At 41.4% G+C, this 23,817-nt stretch overlaps 1 protein-coding gene across 1 annotated transcript in view; it reads left to right on the forward strand.

The window, feature by feature from the left end:
• The window catches only part of tspan12 (tetraspanin 12), a 30,550-nt gene extending 23,414 nt beyond the window's left edge, over positions 1 to 7,136 (forward strand). Inside the window, exons 5-7 of the mRNA XM_063005200.1 lie at positions 2,361 to 2,468; positions 3,386 to 3,529; positions 6,757 to 7,136. Coding sequence (XP_062861270.1) covers positions 2,361 to 2,468; positions 3,386 to 3,529; positions 6,757 to 7,038 — 534 coding nt within the window. The 3' untranslated portion in view covers positions 7,039 to 7,136. The remainder of the gene's footprint in view (positions 1 to 2,360; positions 2,469 to 3,385; positions 3,530 to 6,756) is intronic.
• The last annotated feature ends 16,681 nt before the right edge of the window (positions 7,137 to 23,817 follow it).

Below are 23,817 nucleotides of genomic sequence, written 5' to 3' on the forward strand. Positions count from 1 at the left end.
GGCAGATAAGAGATAAACCTAACCTCAAGGGCTGTGAAACACACACACACACACACACACACACACACACTCCTTCAGGACACAGTCTTATCAGTAAATGAAAGACCCTTGAATGGCTTTGATGTGTCCCATTACGCTAGGGTGACCGCGAGTGACCTGTCTGTACTACGCTATGTGTGTGCATTAACAGTCTCCGTCCCTGCACCTGGCTCTGCAACATTATCCCACATTGTGCCCTCCATCCCTTTCTCTCCTTCACTCCACTCCACTTCACCATGTGGCTATCAGTGATTCCATCTCACCACTTTTCCCCGTCTTTCGCTATCAGACACCACTTCACTCCGCTGTAATAGGGTGACACACCTGGCCCCAGGTGCACTGTGAATACTCCGACGCTTCTCTCAGTGGATTTAAAGAATGACAGAAGCAAATTGAGATTTAGGGGGGCATGTGAAGGGCACGTAAGGCAGAGTGGCTCGCTCCAGCAGTCTTCAGAAATAAAGGCTGCGAAATACCTTCTCAGGAGTGTGTAATTTAATGATAGAATCAATGGAAGCTACAATACACAGCACATCCTACCTTAAGAGCTCCCTCTCAAATACCAAACTACTCGTCTGTGTTTTGAAACACCATCCTCTGAGTCCACATAATGGGTTGGGAGTTTTCCAAACTCAGTTACCCGAGTCATGTTTTTAGCTGCTTTAGACTTCGACATCTTGGACATTGTTAATGTAACCAAGCGTCTTTAGAGTTTGCTGAGTTTATAAAGGAAGAAATAAACTGTGCATAGACAAACTCTTGGAAGCATAATACTTTATGCCTAGTTCACACTACACGGTTTTTGCCCTGATTTTCGCTCGCCGACTGGTCGGTGCTAGATTTGCTGGCTCGGGAGCAGCTCGGTGTTCGCTCGGCGATCGAAACTCGGCTCTCAATCGCTATGTGTGAACTACTCAACAACTCGATCCGAGCGACCGAAGAGAGATATCTAGCTTGTCACATATCTGGATCTGAGTTGCCCGACAGCCAATGAGAACGCAAGATACGGTGTGAGGGGAAATGCAGGGGAGAAGTTGTAAAAAGATGGGACAGGGGCATAATATAGTTTATATCAGAATACATTGGCATACACACGTTTTATACAGTATTTCTGACCTCATCGTTCTCTACAAAACACCAACGCTGCATTGCAAAAAATATTTATTAACCTCCAACTCACTATAGAACAATCCATGCTGTTCTCATTTTTCCTACTTGTTTTCACGCTGCACATCAGAGCACAAACTTTGATCGCTCGCTACTTGTTGACGTGCATTTTTGGACGTGGTATCATCAAACCTTTCATCACTTCTAGCGTTTGTTTTCGTGACAAAACGTAGTTTGGGAGACCAGAGAAGCTCGCCTGCGATTCCAGTTGGTGATAGATGGTGTAGTGTGAAACCCCCTATCGTAAAAGCCACACCGACTCGAAAGACTCCCGATTACAAGAGATCCAGTTGTGTAGTGTGAACTGTACAGCGACCTGACGACTTGGAAAGTCGTGTAGTGTGAACTTGGCATTACTGGCTTGTTCTTTTGAGCACAGACTACTGAGAGATGGATCATGTGTGTAGAGAAGCACACTTTTTCATTGATTATGGAATCCCCAAAGGGACAAAATGCACTCAATACATAAACACATCAAACATTGTCAGCACACTACACCACAAAAAAATCTGTTACACTAACTTAATTATGATGCCGTATGATTGCTAGGACTGGAGCATATTGCATATTGCGACTCACATACGCTACGGCAATGGAAAATGTGAAAACAAACTTTAAATTGGGAATTTTACAGCAAATTGCATATTACATGGGAAACAGCTTGATTTTCACGGCCTTGAGTTAGGTAGGTCCTTATTCATAAAGCAACATTCAGCTACTTTTTTCATAATGGGTTTATAATGAGCTAGTTACATTTATTTTTATTAAGCTCAGGTTTTTTTGTACAGTAGGCATTAACAAATAGTGTTAAATCTTGTATGGCATTGACTAAATAAATGTGCAACAATAAGAGCATTGAAATTCACAGAATAATTAAATGACTGCAAGGAATTAGTTAAATAATTACATAGCTCTTGAGTTTATATGAGACAGTAAGTAATTGGAGAAGCTTTGTAATAACCAGAGGTTAAGCTGTTCAGTTGATGAAATATTCAGTAGAGAAAATCAGTGTATCATCTAGATTATAATTAAACAATTGACATGGACCATGTAGCCACTTTGTTATTTTATTGTGGTTTTATTATTTTACAGCAGTAGGAAAATAAAATGTTACCCAGTTTTCTCTGATTTATTCTGTGTATGTCTGTTTGTAGCCCTCAGTACAGAGGTCAGATATGATCAGTCTGAAGTCACGTATGCCTAACTATGGCCTGCAGCGCTACCAGTGGCTAACACATGCCTGGAACTCCTTTCAGACTGAGGTAAGAGAACAGCAAGAGGTTCATACATTATTTACACAGGTCAATAAAAATATGTCTTATTATAATAAGAGTTTTCTCTTAGTTTTTTAGTGCTTAATGGCTACAAATTTCATAGTTGTGCAATTCCAAATTCTGTTTGTGTAAATTAGGTAAGGTTATTAATTAGTTCACAGTCAAGCAAGCTTTATACCACCATAGGCTTAGAAACTTTCATGCAAAAAATGACATTTAATTAAACGGCCATAAACTACCCAGCTTTAAGGTGCTATTTTTGGAGCTGGGCTTTCCTCTTGTTAAATGACACTGTAGTAGAGCACCAGCAAATTAATATTCTCAGTTGCTGCATGCATTTTTTTTTTTTTTTTTTTTTTTCACAATTTATTTCCCAATCTAGTCGTAACCAAATACCTGATTGCATTACGCTTCCTTTCTACTGATGTAACCTGTGATTGAGGAGAGTAAGACTGACACACACCCCCTCCGACACGTGTGCAGTAGACGGCTGCATTTTTACCTGCACGAGGCGAGTTCATATGCAGATCAGCTTTGTGTACAGAGAGCCACACCCTGATCAATGCATTATTCCTCGACTCTGTGCAGGCACGTCAACCAGCCAGCAGAGGTCATAATTGCATCAGTTATGAGGTCCCTATCTGGCTTCCTACCTTCTATGAACAACAAGCCAAACGTTGTTCATGTAGCCGCCCAGCCGAGTTTGAAATGTCAGCTCTGGTGTGCTAGTTTTTTTTTCATTTAGTTTACGAAATACACATAATATTTTTGTACCTGAATGTATGTGTCTGACTGTAGCTTTTTTTTCTAAATTTTTAGATTTCCCTTTTTATTCGTTATTTATTTTCTGGCATCTAGCTGTCATGGAGAATCTTAACCGATAACCACATGATACCTGTTTTCAGTTCAAATGTTGTGGTGTGATCTACTTCACCGATTGGCTTGAGATGACCGAGATGGAATGGCCACCTGACTCCTGCTGCTCCAATCAGTATGTGGGCTGTTCTCGGCATGCTTACTACGGTGACCTGAGCGACCTCTACCAGGAGGTAAGTCATCGCCGCAGGTGGGCAGAACATAGCCTGGAGTAATTACAACAGGGTTCAGTAGCCTCAGGTACTGTAAGCACATTTAAAGATGAGCTTGAGCTGATCTGTTGTTGGAGGCTCATCGTAATGCAGCACGGTTCTGTAATAACAGCTGAAGATTTCATAATTCACGAACCATCAATAACATACCTTCCAATTCCTAGCAACTACATCAAGGATGGCACCTAACTGCAATACCTCAGTTTATCAATATTTGATGCAACATATTTACTTTAATCCCACTCAAAATCAAAGACGTATACACCGACCAGGCATAACATTATGAGCACTGACAGATGAAGTGAATAACACTGATTATCTCTTCATCACGGCGTCTGTTAGTGGGTGGGATATATTAGGCAGCAAGTGAACATTTTATCCTCAAAGTTGATGTGTTAGAAGCAGGAAAAATGGATTTGAGCGAGTTTGACAAGGGCCAAATTGTGATGGCTAGACGACTGGGTCAAAGCATCTCCAAAACTGCAGCTCTTGTGGGGTGTTCCCAGTCTGCAGTGGTCAGTATCTATCAAAAGTGGTCCAAGGAAGGAACAGTGGTAAACCGGCCATGGGTCGTGGCTCATTGATGCACGTAGGGAGCGAAGGATCCAACAGACGAGCTCCTGTAGCTCAAATTGCTGAAGAAGTTAATGCTGGTTCTGATAGAAAGGTGTCAGAATACACAGTGCATCACAGTTTGTTGCATCAGGGTGCACATGCTGACCCCTGTCCACCGCCAAAAGTGCCAACAATTGGCATGTGAGCATCGGAACTGGACCACGTAGCAATGGAAGAAGGTGGCCTGGTCTGATGAATCACGTTTTCTTTTACATCACGTGGATGGCCAGATGCGTGTGCGTCACTTACCTGGGGAACACATGGCACCAGGATGCACTCTGGGAAGAAGGCAAGCCGGTGGAGGCAGTGTGATGCTTTGGGCAATGTTGTACTGGGAAACCTTGGGTCCTGCCATCCATGTGGATGTTACTTGGACATGTACCACCTATCTAAGCATTGTTGCAGACCATGTACACCCTTTAATGGAAACGGTATTCCCTGATGGCTGTGGCCTCTTTCAGCAGTATAATGCGCCCTGCTACAACACAAAAATGGTTCAGGAATGGTTTGAGGAGCACAACAATGAGTTTGAGGTTTTGACTTGGCCTCCAAATTCGAGCATCTGTGGGATGTGCTGGACAAACAAGTTCGATCCATGAAGCCCCACCTCACAACTTACAGGAGTTCAAGGATCTGCTGCTAACATCTTGGTGCCAGATACCACAGCACACCTTCAGGGGTCTAGTGGAGTCCATGCCTTGACAGGTCAGAGCTGTTTTGGCAGCAAAAGGGGAACCAACACAGTATTAGGAAGGTGGTAATAATGTTCCACTCATTCAGTCAAAGAAAAAAAGTCAGATAAAGAAAGCATTAAAATCCCAGGACTGTCGTTACACATTTTGGACTTTAATGTAACAGAAGAATAAACAAACTAGTTTGTTAAATCAGTCAAGAACAGCTTTTACTTCTTCAGTAATTTCACTCACCATCTCTCTCCCTCATATTATTTCCCCTCTCTTTTTATGGCTATATCTCACACTGTTTCTTTGGGAAGAGGAAATGGATCAACCATAAAGCAGAAATCTGTCACTGCCAGGAAACAATGTACCTGCCTTTCCGCATTGCTCCATCTGCATAGGAAATATCCATCATACGCAAACATACGTACACACAACCATGCACACACACACACACATACCGGATGAGTGTTGCATTTCTCACATATTACTCTGGCAGCTGTTGTGCTGACAGCATTAGTGTGCTTTTTCTAGAGAGAGAGAGAGAGAGAGCGCACTAAACCATAAAATACATATAAATTGGTCAAGGACTTCCAGTTCCAGGACTGTGGAACCCTTTGGAACCCTCCCAACATTTTTACAATACATTTACATACATTCGTTTTACATTATTGTGTCTTTTTTAATGCCTGATATTAGAACTATAACACAGGCACAGCGGTCTAATGCTCAGCCGCTACCCGAGTCTGAGCAGTGTCACAGGCCTAGTCAGGCACTCAACAGACAAAATTGGCTGTCAGAGGAAGGAAAGGCCTCCTTGCTTTTGCAACAGTTGCTCCTATTGTCTGGTTGAGGCACCGGCACAAGTGACAGATGAATATACAGATAATTGCGTTATCTTCCATGCGTGTCCCTTATCGTTCAGAAAGCGTATCATTCAAGCAGCAGGGGGCACATTGGACATATCCAAATTGGAATACCTGAAATGGGGGAAAAACCTATACTGAGGATTGGTGCAGCTGGTAGAGTGTGTGTGTGTCATATAGCAACATGGGTGGTGGGTATACGTGGGTATATCTTCATTACGGTTAGTTCTAGTAGTATAGGGCAACCTTTTTTTCTGTTTGTGGTCAATTTGGCATGCCTGCAGCTATGTTCAAAGCTCATCTTAAAACCCATCTTTTCGGGGCCGCTCAGGTGGCGCAGCGGTAAAAACACACGCCGGAACCAGAGCTGGGATCTCGAATACATCGTATCGAATCACAGCTCTGCCCTGCCGGCTGAGGCTGAGCGGCCACATGAACAACGATTGGCCTGTTGTTCAGATATGGGCGGGGCTAAGCCGGATAGGGTCTCTCTCTCTCATGACTGGTGCAATTACGACTATGCTGGCTGACTGATGGCGCCTGCACAGAGATAAGAAAAGAGTGCTCTTAGGGTGTGTCCCTCCGTACACGCAGCTAAGCTGCACTGCACTGGTCAAAGTGTAGGTGATACGATGCATACGGCTGCTGCCCACGTGTCTGAGGGGACGTTGGTTATGTATTCGAGATCCCAGCTCTGGTTTCAGCGTGTGTTTTTACCACTGAGTCACCAGAGCGGCCTTTATAAGCCAATTTCTAACCTTTTTATTCATATTTCATAAAATTCCCAATAATTGTGGTGTATTTGTGTATAAATGCATATATGTATCTGGGTTTGAATCTCAGCACTGCTATTGGTTGGGTAGATGTCTACACAGAAATTATTGGCTATGTGTGGGGGTGGATTTGAGGTGGATTTGCACCCTGTCTGGGGAATTCCTGCTTTGTGCCTAATTTTTCCCAGAACTTGGATTATTCATGCCTTCTCTTATATGTTTCTGTGTGTGTGTGTGTGTGTGTGTGTGCTTCACAGGGCTGCGGTCCTAAGATCTACAGTTTCATTCGAGGCACAAAGCAGCTGCAGGTACTGCGCTTCCTAGGAGTGTCTATAGGAGTGGCACAGATCCTGGCCATGACCTTGACCCTCACATTGCTGTGGGCTCTCTACTACGACCATAAACCCCCCGATCCCTCTCCACCCGAACCCCTCGTTCAGACTCACTGCCCTGCTGAAGAGTCTCAAAAACCTGGTCACACACACCCACGAGTGTCTGACACATGCACCTGCCAGTTAGAAATGAAACAGTTCCCTTAGCGAACACTTTGAAGGCCACGACTTGGAGTTATTTGGATTACTTTTCTGTACAACCCACTGGTGGCCAAACATGTATTTTAGACTGTTCTGTACCTCAGGAAACTGGCACACTGTAAAAGAAATCGAAAAGGAGCTTCCACTGCAGTTTAAAGGGAGTGGGTGCTATATGGCACCCTCAACAGTTTATAGAGGAAACACTAGAATTGTTTTATGTTGCTTGATGGCAACTTGGACCCTCAATTTCGGGCAAATCTAGACAGTGTGAGGTGTGTTTTTAACTACGTATACCAATGAATATTATTGGACACTTAAATGCCTGTTTAGCTTTTTCCCTAAACCACTTGACATTTGAAGAACTTTGACAAGAATTTTAGAATAGAGTACTTGATTATTAGCTTCATACTGACTGAAGATTGAAAAGGTTCTGGTCACTACACACAAGCACATAAAGCTGAGTCTTAAACCTTGTTTTAGTATCTATTAATTAATGTGTAGTTGCACCAAGCTAAATTATTAATATGTGCATACTGTTGTACATACCTCCTGTGTATGTACATTCATTAGTCATTTTATCAGGTATACCTACCACATAGATGCACTTTGTAGATATACAATTACTAACTGTAGCCGTTCTGTGACCCCCATTCTCTTCTAGTCTATCGATGCAAATGAGGCACCACAGAACCAACATAAACCATATTAAATAATGGTGGTGGACTGTTCTTTGCACAGTCAGTATTGAAGATTGAACGTTTATATTCCCATATAAATAGGCATAGTTGGATTGCACCCATTAAACTGACACACAAGTGTTACAATTTTAGGGAAAAATTAGGGAGTCTTTTATCCTAGAAAGTAAGTCAAGAAGAAGTTGGGACAGTATGAGGTATGTGGTTATATCAGCTATTTTTGAGTGGCAGTTTTTAATGCAGTGCCGTCTGAGGGATCGTAGATCACGGATGTTCAGCTTAAGCTTGCGTCCTTGGCCTTTACGCACTGAAATTCCTCCCGATTCCTTGAATCCTTTAATAATATTATTCACTGTAGAAGGAGAAATTTTTTTTCAGCTCAGTAATAGCCCTAAATTGCCCCTGTCCCAACTTTTTTTGGAATGTGTGGCAGGAATGAATGTTTATTAACAAATGAAATGAAGTTGAGCAGACAAAACATGAAATATCTCAGGTTCATCCTGTCTGCAATGAGATAAAAGTCAAAGTACAGTGAGGTCAAAAAGTATTTAGTCAGCCACTGATTGTGCAAGTTCTCCTACTTAGAAAGATGAGAGAGGTCTGTAATTTTCATCATAGGTACACTTCAACTATGAGAGATAAAATGAGAAAAAAAAATCCAGGAAATCACACTGTAGGATTTTTAAAGAATTTTTTTGTAAATTATGGTGGAAAATAAGTATTTGGTCAATAACAAAAGTTCAACTCAATACTTTGTAACAAAACCTTTGTTGGCAGTGACAGAGGTGAAACGTTTCCTGTAAGTCTTCACCAGGTTTGCACACACTGTAGCTGGTATTTTGGCCCATTCCTCCATGCAGATCTCCTCTAGAGCAGTGATGTTTTGGGGCTGTCGCTGGGCAACACAGACTTTCAACTCCCTCCACAAATTTTCTATGGGGTTGAGGTCTGGAGACTGGCTTTTTACGGAGCCACTCCTTCGTTTCCCGAGCGGTGTGTTTAGGATCATTGTCATGCTGGAAGACCCAGCCACGTTCCATCTTCAATGCTCTCACTGATGGAAGCAGGTTTTGGCTTAAAATCTCACGATACATGGCCCCGTTCATTCTTCCCTTAACACGGATCAGTCGTCCTGTCCCCTTTGCAGAAAAACAGCCCCAAAGCATGATGCTTCAGTAGGTATGGTGTTCTTGGGTTTTTCTTCTTCCTCCAAACACGACGAGTTGAGTTTTTACCAAAAAGTTCCATTTTGGTTTTGTCTGACCACATGATATTCTCCCAATCCTCTTCTGGATCATCCATATGCTCTCTGGCAAACTTCAGACGGGTCTGGACATGTACTGGCTTAAGCAGGGGGACACGCCTGGCACTGCAGGATTTGAGTCCCTCTCGGCGTAGTGTGTTACTGATGGTCCCTTTGTTACTTTGGTCCCAGCTCTCTGCAGGTCATTCATCAGGTCCCTCCGTGTAGTTCTGGGATTTTTTCTCACCGTTCTCATGATAATTTTGACCTCCACGGGATGAGATCTTGACCCCAAGGGAGATTATCAATGGTCTTGTATGTCTTCCATTTTCTTACAACTGCTCCCACAGTTGATTTATTCACACCAACCTGCTTGCCTATTGTAGATTCACTCTTCCCAGCCTGGTGCAGGTCTACAATTTTCTTCCTAGTGTCCTTCAACAGCTCTTTAGTCTTGGCCGTGGTTGAGTTTGGAGTCTGACTGTTTGAGGCTGTGGACAGGTGTCTTTTATACAGATAACGAGGTCAAACAGGTGCCATTAATACAGGTAACGAGTGGAGGACAGAAGAGCTTCTTAAAGAAGAAGTTACAGGTCTGTGAGAGACAGAAATCTTGCTTGTTTGTTATTGACCAAATACTTATTTTCCACCATAATTTACAAATAAATTCTTTAAAAATCCTACAATGTGATTTCCTGGATTTTTTTTTCTCATTTTGTCTCTCATAGTTGAAGTGTACCTATGATGAAAATTACAGACCTCTCTCATCTTTCTAAGTAGGAGAACCTGCACAATCAGTGGCTGACTAAATACTTTTTGACCCCACTGTAAATGTAAGAAACTCTGTGTTTTTTTATTATTTGCCTTTTCCAACTTATTCTCATTTGGAGTTGTATATTAAACAATAGTCTCTGTCAAGGATATATTCCAAGAACCACCAAAAACAGGTCTGCCATGATTTTGCTGGAACACAAGTGTCATTGTTCACAGTCAAGAAAGCTTTATATCACCATAGGTTTAAAAGCTGCCAAGCATTAATGAAGCCTCTGCTTTAAAATCAGCACCTAAAAGCTTGTCTAAAGAATGTTGCTAATCACATACACATTGGAAAAGCCTTCTGGGCCCCAAAGGCTTGGGGTCAGATGAAGCAAACATCAAGTTAAATGGCCACAATGACCCGAACGAGGCATTCAAACCCAATAACCATGTATCTACAGTTAGATATGGTTGTAGTATTACAACCCCAAATCAGAAAAGGTTGGGACAGTATGGAAAATGCAAATAATGAACAGACAGGATGAACCTGAGATATTTCATATTTTGTCTGGTCAACTTAATTTCATTTATTAATAAACATCCATTCCTGCATTTCAGGCCTGCAACACATTCCAAAAAAAGTTAAGACAGTAAAGCATTTACCACAAGGATACCAAGTGATTTAGTGTTTCAGCTTTTATTTTATCCCATTCTTCCTGCAAACACGTCTTAAGATGTGCAACAGTACGGGGTCGTCATTGTCGCATTTTTCTTTTCAAATTCTCCACACATTCTCTATTAGGGACAGGTCAGGACTACAGGCAGGCCAGTCCAGTACCCGTACCCTCGTCTTCCTCAGCCATGCCTTTGTAATGTGTGCAGCATGTGGTTTTGCATTGTCTTGTTGAAAAATACATCAACGTCCCTGGAAAATATGACGTCTTGAAGGCAGCGTATGTTGCTCTAAGATCTCAATGTACTTTGCCAAGGACATTGACACAACCCCATATTATGAAAGACCCTGGCTTTTGGACTTGTTGCTGATAACAGTGTGGATGGCCATCTTTGCTCATCAAAGACTCAGTCTTTCCTGGATGCTGATTTTGTACCAAATCATGATTACAATCACCTGTTGACATCACCTGTTTGGAATCACAAATTATAATTATTTAGTTTTTTCACCTCATTACTAGCCCTAAATTGCCCCCGTCCCAACTTTTTTTGGAATGTGTTGCAGGCCTGAAATGCAGGAATGGATGTTTATTAATAAATGAAATGAAGTTGACCAGACAAAACATGAAATATCTCAGGTTCAAACTGTCTGCAATCAAATAAAAGTCAAAGTAATTGTGAGGAACACTGAATTTTTATTTTAATTGCATTTTCCATACTGTCCCAACTTTTTCTGATTTGGGGTTGTATAATACCTTGCAGAACATACTGGTATGTTGCAGAAAACAGATGTACATTTCATACCCAAAGTGCACTTAAATGGTAGGAGTGTCTGATTAAATAGCTAATAAGTACAAAAAAGTCTATAAAGCTGTAAACTGACCATATTCCTGTATGTGTATGTCTTAACGTAGTAGCACTGTGATGTAAATAATACAACGATTTTAGTTTTAAGCTAAGTATGTTGCTGCAGTGGCATATTAAGTGCCGTCAGATCAATTCCGACTCCTGCCAACCACATATCATGTCTTCTGTTTGGTTATTTACACTTCGTAAAGGCTCATTTGATTTTGTATGATAGTATAATATGATGTAAATGCTATGTTTGACGGTTGAACACAAGCTTTATATTTAATTGTGTAGCATGTACACTGAAATGTAGGAAGTGTGAATTATCAGTATCACTACTTTTTAAAAAACATTTAATGTGTGTGTTTAATCTTTATAAGTTTGAGTTGCATTGTGTATATCTGTTGACATGGACAGAATAATCAGATTTTACAATCCAAGTGTCTAGGTTAAATAAACTGAGGTGTTGTTAGTATTGGAAACCTTACTAGTTTACAAGTCTGTTAGTAATGAGACGGGTATGTAAACAAAAAGACAAAAAGTCTGTCATAAAGCTTTTTACTTGTCATATTAGCTTTTTTAACATTAAAACCATCTCCTTGTTTTTACACTTACTGTCCATTTTATCAGCTCCACTTACCATACAGAAACACTTTGTAGTTCTACAATTACTGACTGTGGTCAATCTGTTTTTCTGCATGCTTTTTTAACCTGCTTTCACCCTGTTCTTCAATGGTCAGGACCCCCACAGGGCCACCACAGAGCAGGTATTATTTGGGTGGTGGATAATTCTCAGCACTGCAGTGACACTGACATGATGGTGGTGTGTTAGTGTGTGTTGTGCTGATATGAGTGGATCAACACAGCAATGCTGCTGGAGTTTTTAAATACCGTGTCCACTCACTGTCCACTCTATTAGACACTCCTACCTAGTTGGTCCACCTTGTAGATGTAAAGTCAGAGACGATCGCTCATCTAGTGCTGCTGTTTGAGTTGGTCATCTTCTAGACCTTCATCAGTTGTAACAGGATGCTGCCCATGGGGCGCTGTTGACTGGATATTTTTGGTTGGTGGACTATTCTCATTCCAGCAGTGACAGTGAGGTGTTTAAAAACTCCATCAGCGCTGCTGTGTCTGATCCACTCATACCAGCACAACACACACTAACACACCACCACCATGACAGTGTGAGTGATAAATACATGAATTTTAGAGTTTGTTATTATTTATACTATTATTGTATTTATTTATATGCCCCCTTTTACTATAAGGACAGCATGTACTCGAACTGCCAGGGGCTCCACACTACTCCACAATGTTATCTATCCCAGCATCATCCCAGCAGTTGTTGCCTAGTGGTTAAGGTACTGGACTAGTAATCAAAAGTTTGCTGCTTTGGCACTGTTGGGCCCTTTAGCAAGGCCCTTAACCCTCAATTGCTTGGACAATATACTGTCACGGTACTGCAAGTCACTTTGAATAGAGTGTCTGCTAGATGTAAATCTTACAATTTTTCAAAGAGCAGCGTGTGATGTTACTGAATGCATGGGGTTGACGTGACTTTTTAAAGACAAAAATCTAATTATTCTATCAAGACTTTTGCAGTTAAAGGAAATGTGAAATATGGTTCTTACTGCTGAACTGAGATAATTAAAATGACTCTCAACCCAGTGGGTATAGCATGACTCAAAAGAATTGAATGGTATATCTCCCTTATCAGAGTGTAATTAATTCTATGCAGGAGCCTAACTTCAAACTAGGCAAAACACCACCAGCCTCCATTATTTTCACCACCTTGCTCCAATTTTGTCTTTTATCTGTTCTTCTTCCGACATAAAACATTCTGTTACTGCCATAAATTTCAACCTAGGATTTATCAGTAAATAAGATTGTTATTAGTAATCTACTCTGAAATATTCTCTTGGCATCACAGTTTCCAGAAAAGAAGCAGATCTCCCAACAGAGAAGCTGGTAAATCAGTGGAGAAACAGTAATAAATAGAAGCACTTCCACTTGGAGTGAACATTTAATAAGGCATCATCTGCAGCTCCATGCCCCCTTTGCTGGCTATATTTGGCAGGGCAGAAGGACATGATTCAGTAACTGAGCCCCAGCCCAACTCCACATCAGATAGGCTTGTTAGAGAACTCCCTTCCGAATGAATGATTAAGTTCCTTCAGGAATTCTGTGGATAATTATCCAGAAGCTGTATGACCAACCATCTGAGGTAGAGAAGGAGGGGAAGGAAAGGTGTCTAAATGCTGTGCCATTTTAAACAGGTTAAGCATCCTGCTAATTCAGTATGTTTTTATACTTAATAGCAGCAATATACCAACCTTGACTGCAATCACGGATCCCCTGGCAGCGGAAGACAAATTGACTAAGCTAAATTGGGAGAAAATGGGAGAAAATGCATTTTCTCCCATTTCTGTCTCAGCATGTCCTGGGAAATGTCCTTGAAGGGACCAAAGATAGCCAAGATTTCCATAGCAATGCCGTTATCTGTGGTTGAGGACAGCAAAATAGAAAAAAATATAGAAAAAAAAGATTCAAGTTGTGAACATACCTTTGGTGTACAGTTTTTACCCCTTTTGCACTGAACAAGTCCATGAATACTGAGCAATTCACAACAATTGTAACTTTCCTCTTCACCTTTGATCATTGTCATGTAATGTACAAACTCCAAACATATTTCTAATGTTTTCACTGATCATTACATTTTTAAAATACTTAGAAAGGGGAAACTTTTCAATTAAATTTTGTTCAGTTGTGGCAAATCTGTGATGGCATTACTTTAAAAGGCTATACATCCCTACATCTAAAAGAAACCCCAATCAATCAGAAAAGCCTGACTTTATTTATTCTCCCACTGCAGTGGTGGGAAGACTTGCTGCATAGCATTCTCTTCAGATGTGTTCCATGTGATTCCAGGGGTGTCATGTTCAAATGCTGCTGGATGGAAACATTGCTGGAATGTTTGGCTTCTGTCTCAGCATGTCCTGGGAAATGTCCTTGAAGGGACCAAAGATAGCCAAGATTTCCATAGCAATGCCGCTATCTGTGGTTGAGGACAGCAATGTCAAAATCCGAAGTCCCATGGGCGAGGCAGGTTGTGTGGTTGCAGCAAATGTGCTGGAGACCTGAGTTTGAAGCTTGCCTCTGGCCATAGTGTGTATGATATTTGGCATTTTTTTCCTTGCCTGCAGGGTTCCCTTCCTCCAGGGTAGTTGTAACCTAGTGGTTAAGGTACTAGACTAGTAATCGAAAGGTCACTGGTTCAAGCCCCACCACTTCCAGGTTGCCACTGTTGGGCCCTTGAGCAAGTCCCTTAACCCTCAAATGCTTAGACAGTATATCGTCACGGTACTGTAAGTTGCTTTGGAAAAAAGCATGTCCTGGTTACTCTAGAGTGACCACTCACTTTGTAGTAATACTAAACAAAAACCTGATTTCAATATGTAGTCTTCTTGGCATGATGTAGACCAGCGGTCCCCAACCTTTTCTGCACCAAGGACCAGTTTCATATAAGATATAATTTCATGGACCGTCAGCAGCGGGATAATTTAAAATAAAATTATACAACAAGCATAATAAAAAAGTGCGGCACCCAGGTGGCACAGCGAGATATTCCACTAGCACATCAGCGCTGAGATTCTGAAATCCTCGGTTTAAAACTCGGCTTTGCCACCAGTCGCTGGGCACCATCTGGCGGGCATAATTGTCAGTGCCTGCAGCAGATACTAATTGGCCACCGTATCTGCAGGGTGGGGGCCGGACTGTGTGTGGGTGGGATCTTCATATGCTGTGTAAGGACCCTGATTGGCAGAAGAGACGGCTTTGCAGGGAAGAGAAGGGGAGGGCTGTGCAGGTGTCGGAAGAGCGGTGTACAGCGACATGCTCTCCTCGGATGCAATCGGGTATCCCTCAGCAGCGGAAGACAAATTTAGTGTGCTAATTCAGGAGGAAAATGTGGAGAAAATGCATAAAACCCCCCCACAAAGTGCATAACAATACTACTCACCCATGACGGAAAATCAGTGGGAACGCTGAGGAGACAATAACACCCGAAGTGTGTTCCTTATGTCCAGTCTACTCTGTAACCTTGTTTGGTTGCCAGCACTGCAGAAAATCCCGCTTTACGAAAAAGCAGTGTTTTCATTGCTTTTGTAGCGATCTCTAATTATTTATTCTTTCTGTGTAGCCCAGTAATAAATGACCCACGAGCTGGTATGGGTCCATGGCCCGGTTGTTGGGGACCACTGATGTAGACTCACAGCTGAGTGCTCCAGAACACCAAACTGCCAGAGGTTCTGTGTTTACAGAATTAGCCTAACGAATCTTGTGCATTTAATTAGTAACACATGGCTGCTAATTACTCTCTTAATAATTATAGAAGAAGGTATTTATTTTTCCCACCTGGTTTTTTAAATGCTGGTTTACTTTTTAATATGTCTTCATATTAAAATCTGTCAATATTTTAGATGACATTTGATTATTTTTTTGGTCCATAGACATTGGTGAGGACCAAACACACCTGTTGTTTGTGATAAATAAAAAAGACTAATCTAAGTGGGATGTACTTTCATATTCCCATGAATGTATCTAATAATAATCCTCATACTAATTTAAATGTGTGTAAAATGATTTTAGTGTGTTTAATCATAGCAAGCCAGTGCTATTGCCCCACTTCACTGTTGGTAGGCACATTAAAAAATTGGAACCCCATTAAAAGACCAGAACTGAATCTTTTTGTCGGAGCTTGCAGCAGCTTGCAGAGGTTGTTACTCTTTCTCCCACTGTTTCCTTTTCTCCATGTACTATACGGCGAAGTGAAACATTTGATTTATTAAACAAGGAGGCATGCAGTAGTGCTCAGACAAGCTTACAAAAGACATACTGTTCCCTTTCTTGTTGCTGTCAACCCACAATTGTCCTCGGACGTCCTCCTATTCATGACTGGGGTGTGTATGTGCATGTGAGGGATACACACAGGAAGAGAGTGTTGCTGTTTTAGAGAGCTGGGATTGCTCTGTCTGTGTATCTGTACTGTTTCGTCATGGTTTTTTAAGATGCCCTTGGGTGACAGTATAAGTAGAGGACAAAATCACATCCGAGGTAGTTGTAACTCTCCCCTCCTGTCTCTTCCTGCCTTGCGTAAGCATACAGTAAAATGACCCGGGCAGGAAATAAAAAGATTAACCTTTCACATCTGAATAAAAATAGCCCAGCCACAGCTGCAGTATGCAGAAATTCTGCTCTGACTTCCTCACATTTACCACACAGACCCCTTTATTTCATTATTATTATTTATAAGGCACTTTTTTTTTCAAACTGTAGGCACTGCAATACAATCTGTATGGGTTCCGGGAGGGCTCGCACTTACGTGCTTGCGTCACACGTAACCTGGTGTAGCGATAATTGGAGCAGCTAGCGATCTCGTCAACATGACTACCATTACCTCAGGATCTGCTGCACCTAAAATAAAATGCTATCTGATAAAGACTGAATTAAATTGTTAGTGTGAATGCTTTACTTAATTTTATGATTAATGGTAAAGCTGGTCTCTCTCCATGTTCAAAGTTATTTGTAAGGGCAAACTGACAGATGACTTAAGATGTTAATTATTTAAGCTTTAATTTACCCATTGAATGGGTCACTTTGGCCATCATCGCAACAATTGCCCCCCCTGAGAAATTTGGCAGGAGTCGCCACTGAGTGTGACAGAACCCCTGTGCACAAAGCAACTGTTACTAGTACACATACTTTAACTAGCTAAAGCCATGACCCTTAATGATACTAAACACCTTTGGGATTTATAGAAACACTGAGCACAAGCCATGGACCCTTGTCTAACTTCAGACTAGACCTCACAAATGCTTTGTGAGGTTTGTGTGGGCAGAAAGTGTAACCTTTTGCATTTAATGTTCTACTTCAGTAATACATAATACCAATATAAGTGATTTGTGGATTCTCTTGACACTTTATTTAATTGACAAAATACAAACAAATAATTAAAGTAAAATAAAAGTTTATGTCCCTGTGGGGTGAACGTCCTTCTCATCTCTTCTCATCTTTGTGGGGCAAGCACATGGGTTGTAATGTCTCCTACTCAGACTAAGGGCTGTTCTTTTGTCCATCTTCTTTAGGCTGTGAATTTTATTTGGATTTTGTTTGTGACTCTTTAGCCACAGGTTTGTTCTACCTTGGTTAAGTATCCTGCATTTGGGTTCATATCTTAACAACCGCACAGGTGCAGGACTTCACCTGGTGCACCTGTACATTACTAAATGTACAGTTCATGAATATAGTAAATGTACAGTCCATGTACAGTAAATATAATAAATGTACAGTCCATGAACATAGTGAAGCTTAACCAGGATAAGTATTTTCTATGGGCCTTTATGCTCTCTGTTTAGGATAGAGCATCCTGGTATAGCAGGTCAATAGGCACTTTGAAAAGATCTTTCTGAAAAGAACTTTGGGAGCTGTTTCTTCCGGAGGATTTCTGCAACACACTCACCTGCCATAGAGATCAGCAAGAAGCACAAGTTACAGAGTCATGCCCACCTGCCATGGCATTATAACAGGTGACTGACAGAGGCATTTCGCTATATCAGACAGTCTCTATACCACATAAGCATGAATTTGCTGCAGCTGGAAGAGATCTTTAAATACCGGCTTCATCAGCCACCTTTTTGTGGCTCTTATAATTTTGTATTATATAGTGTTCGTGTGTTTACGACACCAGCACACACTTTGAGGTTGGTACTTTTGTTTCCGTCAGCTCTTATGCCAACATTTTTGATAATCTTTTTAGGGAACTCAGCCATGTTGTGGCGACTCACGGCAAAGCGCCTCCTGAGGTGGCGTTACAGCTTCTTTATGAACAGATACCACAGATGGATCCATGCTAAACATTGGTCAGTTCAGGAAGTGTGTGCTGGGCTTTATATGGCATGCCTCACCATGCCGTTACACAGATTTTGTGTCATAAAAAAATACAACAAAAACAATCAAATCAAATTGTGAGGCACTTTTACGACCCACATTGTTAATTTCATATTTACATTTACATTTTAGGCATTTAACAGATGCCTTTATCCAAAGCGACTTACATTAATGTGACAGTATACAGTCTGAGCAATTGAGGGTTAAGGGCCTTGCTCAAGAGCCCAACAGTGGCAACCTGGCAGTGGTGGGGCTTGAACCGGTGACCTTCTGATTACTAGTCCAGCACCTTAACTGCTAGGCTACAACTGCCCTTCATATTTAAGTCACAACATCTAGCATTTGGAAAAAAAATATGTGCTGTTGTTACTCCCCCTTGGAGGGCATCTTAATAACACCAAAAGAAACTACACCAAAGTGAAGTTCTAACAGAGGTATAAAAGGTTAAAATCAAAATTATTTGTGCGTCTACCATAAATATACAAATAAAAAATGCTGGTAATGGTAGGACACCACACAGAAAGTTAGTAGGTACTAGAATAATTACATTTGCAATTGTATTTCTTGATTTTTTTCTCCCAATCTCCCAAATCATATCTAATTACCCAATTGCATCTTGTTTCCTCTCTGCTGTTGCTGACTTCCACTCCTGACCAAGGACAGCCGTGTCTAACACACTCCCCCTCTGACACATGTGCAGTAGCCGACTGCATCTTTTCACCTGCACAAGACGAATTTATATGTGGTTCAGTCTCGCCCACAAAGAGTCACGCACTGATCTCCATTATCCCCCATCGCTATGCAGGCACCATCGATCAGCCAGTTATGAGAAATCCCATCCGACAACCAACCCGATGAATTTACGAGTTTGAGATGTCAACTCCAGTGTGATAGCGTGTTTTATCACTGTGCCACCTGAGCACCTGTTACTTAGCGATTATTAAAGTTGACATACTGTTCCAATATGTAAACAATGTATCAATGTGTTATGTTTGTCACTTTAGCAACCTAGCAACCCAATTGATGTTGGGCATGAAGGCCTAGCTTGCAATGAAGGCTTCAATTGATTCCCAAGATGTTCAGTGGGGCCAGGAGAGTATATCCACACCAAAATCTCATTTTTTTTTTTACACCTGTTAGACATGGGTATGGTCTAACTGGGGTGTTGAACTATAGCTGAAATTGGATGGAGTTTCTACATGCTTTTGGACATACAGTGTATCACAAAAGTGAGTACACCCCTCACATTTCTGCAAATATTTCATTATATCTTTTCATGGGACAACACTATAGACATGAAACTTGGATATAACTTAGAGTAGTCAGTGTACAACTTGTATAGCAGTGTAGATTTACTGTCTTCTGAAAATAACTCAACACACAGCCATTAATGTCTAAATGGCTGGCAACATAAGTGAGTACACCCCACAGTGAACATGTCCAAATTGTGCCCAAAGTGTCAATATTTTGTGTGACCACCATTATTATCCAGCCTTGCCTTAACCCTCCTGGGCATGGAATTCACCAGAGCTGCACAGGTTGCTACTGGAATCCTCTTCCACTCCTCCATGATGACATCACAGAGCTGGTGGATGTTAGACACCTTGAACTCCTCCACCTTCCACTTGAGGATGCGCCACAGGTGCTCAATTGGGTTTAGTCCATAACCTTTACCTTCAGCTTCCTCAGCAAGGCAGTTGTCATCTTGGAGGTTGTGTTTGGGGTCGTTATCCTGTTGGAAAACTGCCATGAGGCCCAGTTTTCGAAGGGAGGGGATCATGCTCTGTTTCAGAATGTCACAGTACATGTTGGAATTCATGTTTCCCTCAATGAACTGCAGCTCCCCAGTGCCAGCACCACTCATGCAGCCCAAGACCATGATGCTACCACCACCATGCTTGACTGTAGGCAAGATACAGTTGTCTTGGTACTTCTCACCAGGGCGCCGCCACACATGCTGGACACCATCTGAGCCAAACAAGTTTATCTTGGTCTCGTCAGACCACAGGGCATTCCAGTAATCCATGTTCTTGGACTGCTTGTCTTCAGCAAACTGTTTGCGGGCTTTCTTGTGCGTCAGCTTCCTTCTGGGATGACGACCATGCAGACCGAGTTGATGCAGTGTGCGGCGTATGGTCTGAGCACTGACAGGCTGACCTCCCACGTCTTCAACCTCTGCAGCAATGCTGGCAGCACTCATGTGTCTATTTTTTAAAGCCAACCTCTGGATATGATGCCGAACACGTGGACTCAACTTCTTTGGTCGACCCTGGCGAAGCCTGTTCCGAGTGGAACCTGTCCTGGAAAACCGCTGTATGACCTTGGCCACCATGCCGTAGCTCAGTTTCAGGGTGTTAGCAATCTTCTTATAGCCCAGGCCATCTTTGTGGAGAGCAACAATTCTATTTCTCACATCCTCAGAGAGTTCTTTGCCATGAGGTGCCATGTTGAATATCCAGTGGCCAGTATGAGAGAATTGTACCCAAAACACCAAATTTAACTGCCCTGCTCCCCATTTACACCTGGGACCTTGACACATGACACCAGGCAGGGACAATTACACATTTGGGCACAATTTGGACATGTTCACTGTGGGGTGTACTCACTTATGTTGGCAGCTATTTAGACATAAATGGCTGTGTGTTGAGTTATTTTCAGAAGACAGTAAATCTACACTGCTATACAAGCTGTACACTGACTACTCTAAGTTATATCCAAGTTTCATGTCTATAGTGTTGTCCCATAAAAAGATATAATGAAATATTTGCAGAAATGTGAGGGGTGTACTCACTTTTGTGATACACTGTATATTGTAAGCACAATTGTTTGTCATAGCATCATAACACATTCAGTTGCATTTAAAGAAAACATACACCTTTTAAATTGTATGTTGAATGTTTTCTTTACTTACACAAACAACACAGCAGCCACTCTTTATCTGTATTTTATTGGAACAATGATTTATTTCTATTTATTTATAGACACTTCACCGGACTAAACAATTGCATTTAATTTTTTCATAGTTTTTCAGCAAGTCTTATAATGTATTGTCTGTAACACAAACTGGAACAAGTTCAAATGAATTCAGTGCCATTATCACCTGGACATTTTCCTCGATTCATGTGATCTCATGAATCAAAAACAGGAAATAAGTACTCCCATGGTATTGACAAGCTTGCATCACATCTGTGTTCCATTTGAATTGGAAAAGAAAAAAAAATATCCAGTATAGAGACCATAATTCTGAAACACTATTAGAAGTATGTGGGATGTCTGGAAAGAGGACGACAAATGAAAAACTCAGTTAAATATATATTTACTACACCAAATAACAAATTTACAACACGGGTGCACTAACAAGTCTCATAGAGCTCTTTTTTCTTATTTTATATTTTGTACAACTGAAATAACATTTATCATATAGAATTAACATCATTTGAATTTTTAAAAAATATGCATTTGTGTGATTCTATTCCCATCCCTGATACCCCCTTTAGTACAAAGTGTAACAAAAAGAACCTTGTTGCATAAGTCACATGATGAAGCGATAATAATTTTAAGTGTTGTCAAGGGTTGGGCAGAATACTTTATTCATTGCTAAATATAAGTACTGAATGTATTCTGTAAGGTATTTCAATAAAATACATAAAAACAGAAGCATATTTAGAGTTTAGAAGAGACATGGACAAACTATACCTGTGTGTTATATCCAGGAATCGTTATAACACAGATGATCATATTTTTAATCATAACAATCAGTCGTTACCTAATATTCAATTAATTGAATATGAAACAACATTCAGAGTGTGATTTAATTTAATTTCCTTCGAGATCAATAAAGTATCCATCCATCCATCTATCCATCTATCTATTACAAAGGAAGATTGCTAAGTCAGACCCTGGCACTACCAAGGTGTCACTATGGGGCCCCTAAGCAGGGCTCTTAACTTAGTTGCTTGCGTTGTATTTGTTCATAATTGTAAGTTGCTTTGGATAAAAGTGGCACAGTGGGATATTCCTCTAGCAAACCAGCGCCGAGATTCTGAACTCCTCGGTTCGAAACTCACCATTGCCACCGGTTGGCTGGGCGCCATCTAGCGGGCATAATTGCCAGTGCCTGCTGGGAGGGATGATTGGACTATGTGGGTGGGGTCTTCAAACGCTATGTAAGGACCCTGATTGGTGGATAGAGGCGCCTGTGCAGAGTGCATGGGTGGAAACGGGTTCCGTTAAGGGCTGCGCGCGGGTCGGAGGAGGCGTGAGCAGCAATATATCCACCTCAACGGCTTTTTCCCACACGGGAGACTTGGTGGCCAAATGCCAAATGTCTGCTGCAGGCCGACCGGTAGCACTGACCGACCATTAGCACTGGTGCACTAGTAAGATATTCCGCTGTGCCACCTGGGCGCCTAACAAAGGCCATTTATAAATAAATAAATAAAAACAGCTTACAAGTAGTATAATGTTAGAGTTATTCTAAACATTTTATCTACCAAACACCTTGTAATCCATTTATAACATAAATAAATACTTAGGAGAATTTATAGACAAAAAATAATACATTCAATACATATCCTCCTTTGTTGACAATAAAAGGAATAGAAATCTAGAAATCATGCAGGTTTCTCTTTGTAGTGGTGAAAGGACATCTCCGAAGCCAGTGATTCCGGTACTGTTTCCATCTAATTTTGCGAATAGGAACAAGGGGAAGGAAGGGGAAGGGGGGGGGGGGGGGGGGGGGGGGGGTGTAGAAAAATGCTCATATGTTCACTAGTGTTTGTTTTCATTCATATCAAGGTTGTGCTGGATCTGACCCCACCTGGAAACACTGGACACACTGAACAGGAACACTCCCTGAACAAAACGGCAATTAATCGCAGCCTCATTCATCCTCCCATTCACTTACTCATTTACCACCGGGGACAATTTAGAGTAGCTAATCCACCTTTAACATATTTTGAAAGGCGGGAGGAAACTGAAGTATCCTGAGAAAATTTTGTGCAAACATTGGGAGAACATATAAAGGATCAAACCAAAGTTCCCAGGATTCATGTTGCTGTAAGACATGTTCAACCTTTAATTCCTATAAAAGAAAACGGATCACCAGCAGCAGTTCATAAGCAGTGTGTAAACTTGAATTCCATTACTACCCAACCCTAATGGTAAGCTTTCTGTAAGCACTGTTGGGAATACACTGATCAGCCATAACATTAAAACCACCTCCTTGTTTCTACACTCACTGTCCATTTTATCAGCTCCACTTACCATATAGAAGCACTTTGTAGTTCTACAATTACTGACTGTAGTTCATCTGTTTCTCTGCATGCTTTGTTAGCCCCCTTTCATGCTGTTCTTCAAAGGTCAGGACCCCCACAGGACCACTACAGAGTAGGTATTATTTGGGTGGTGGATCAATCTCAGTACTGCAGTGACACTGACATGGTGGTGGTGTGTTAGTGTGTGTTGTGCTGTTATGAGTGGATAAGACACAGAAGCGCTGCTGGAGTTTTAAAACACATCAATGTCACTGTGTCACTGCTGGACTGAGATTAGTCCACCAACCAAAAATATCCAGTCAACAGCGCCCCATGGGCAGCGTCCTGTGACCACTGATGAAGGTCT

This window comes from Trichomycterus rosablanca, chromosome 1 (genome assembly GCF_030014385.1).
Source record: "Trichomycterus rosablanca isolate fTriRos1 chromosome 1, fTriRos1.hap1, whole genome shotgun sequence".
NCBI classification, from domain to species: domain Eukaryota; kingdom Metazoa; phylum Chordata; class Actinopteri; order Siluriformes; family Trichomycteridae; genus Trichomycterus; species Trichomycterus rosablanca.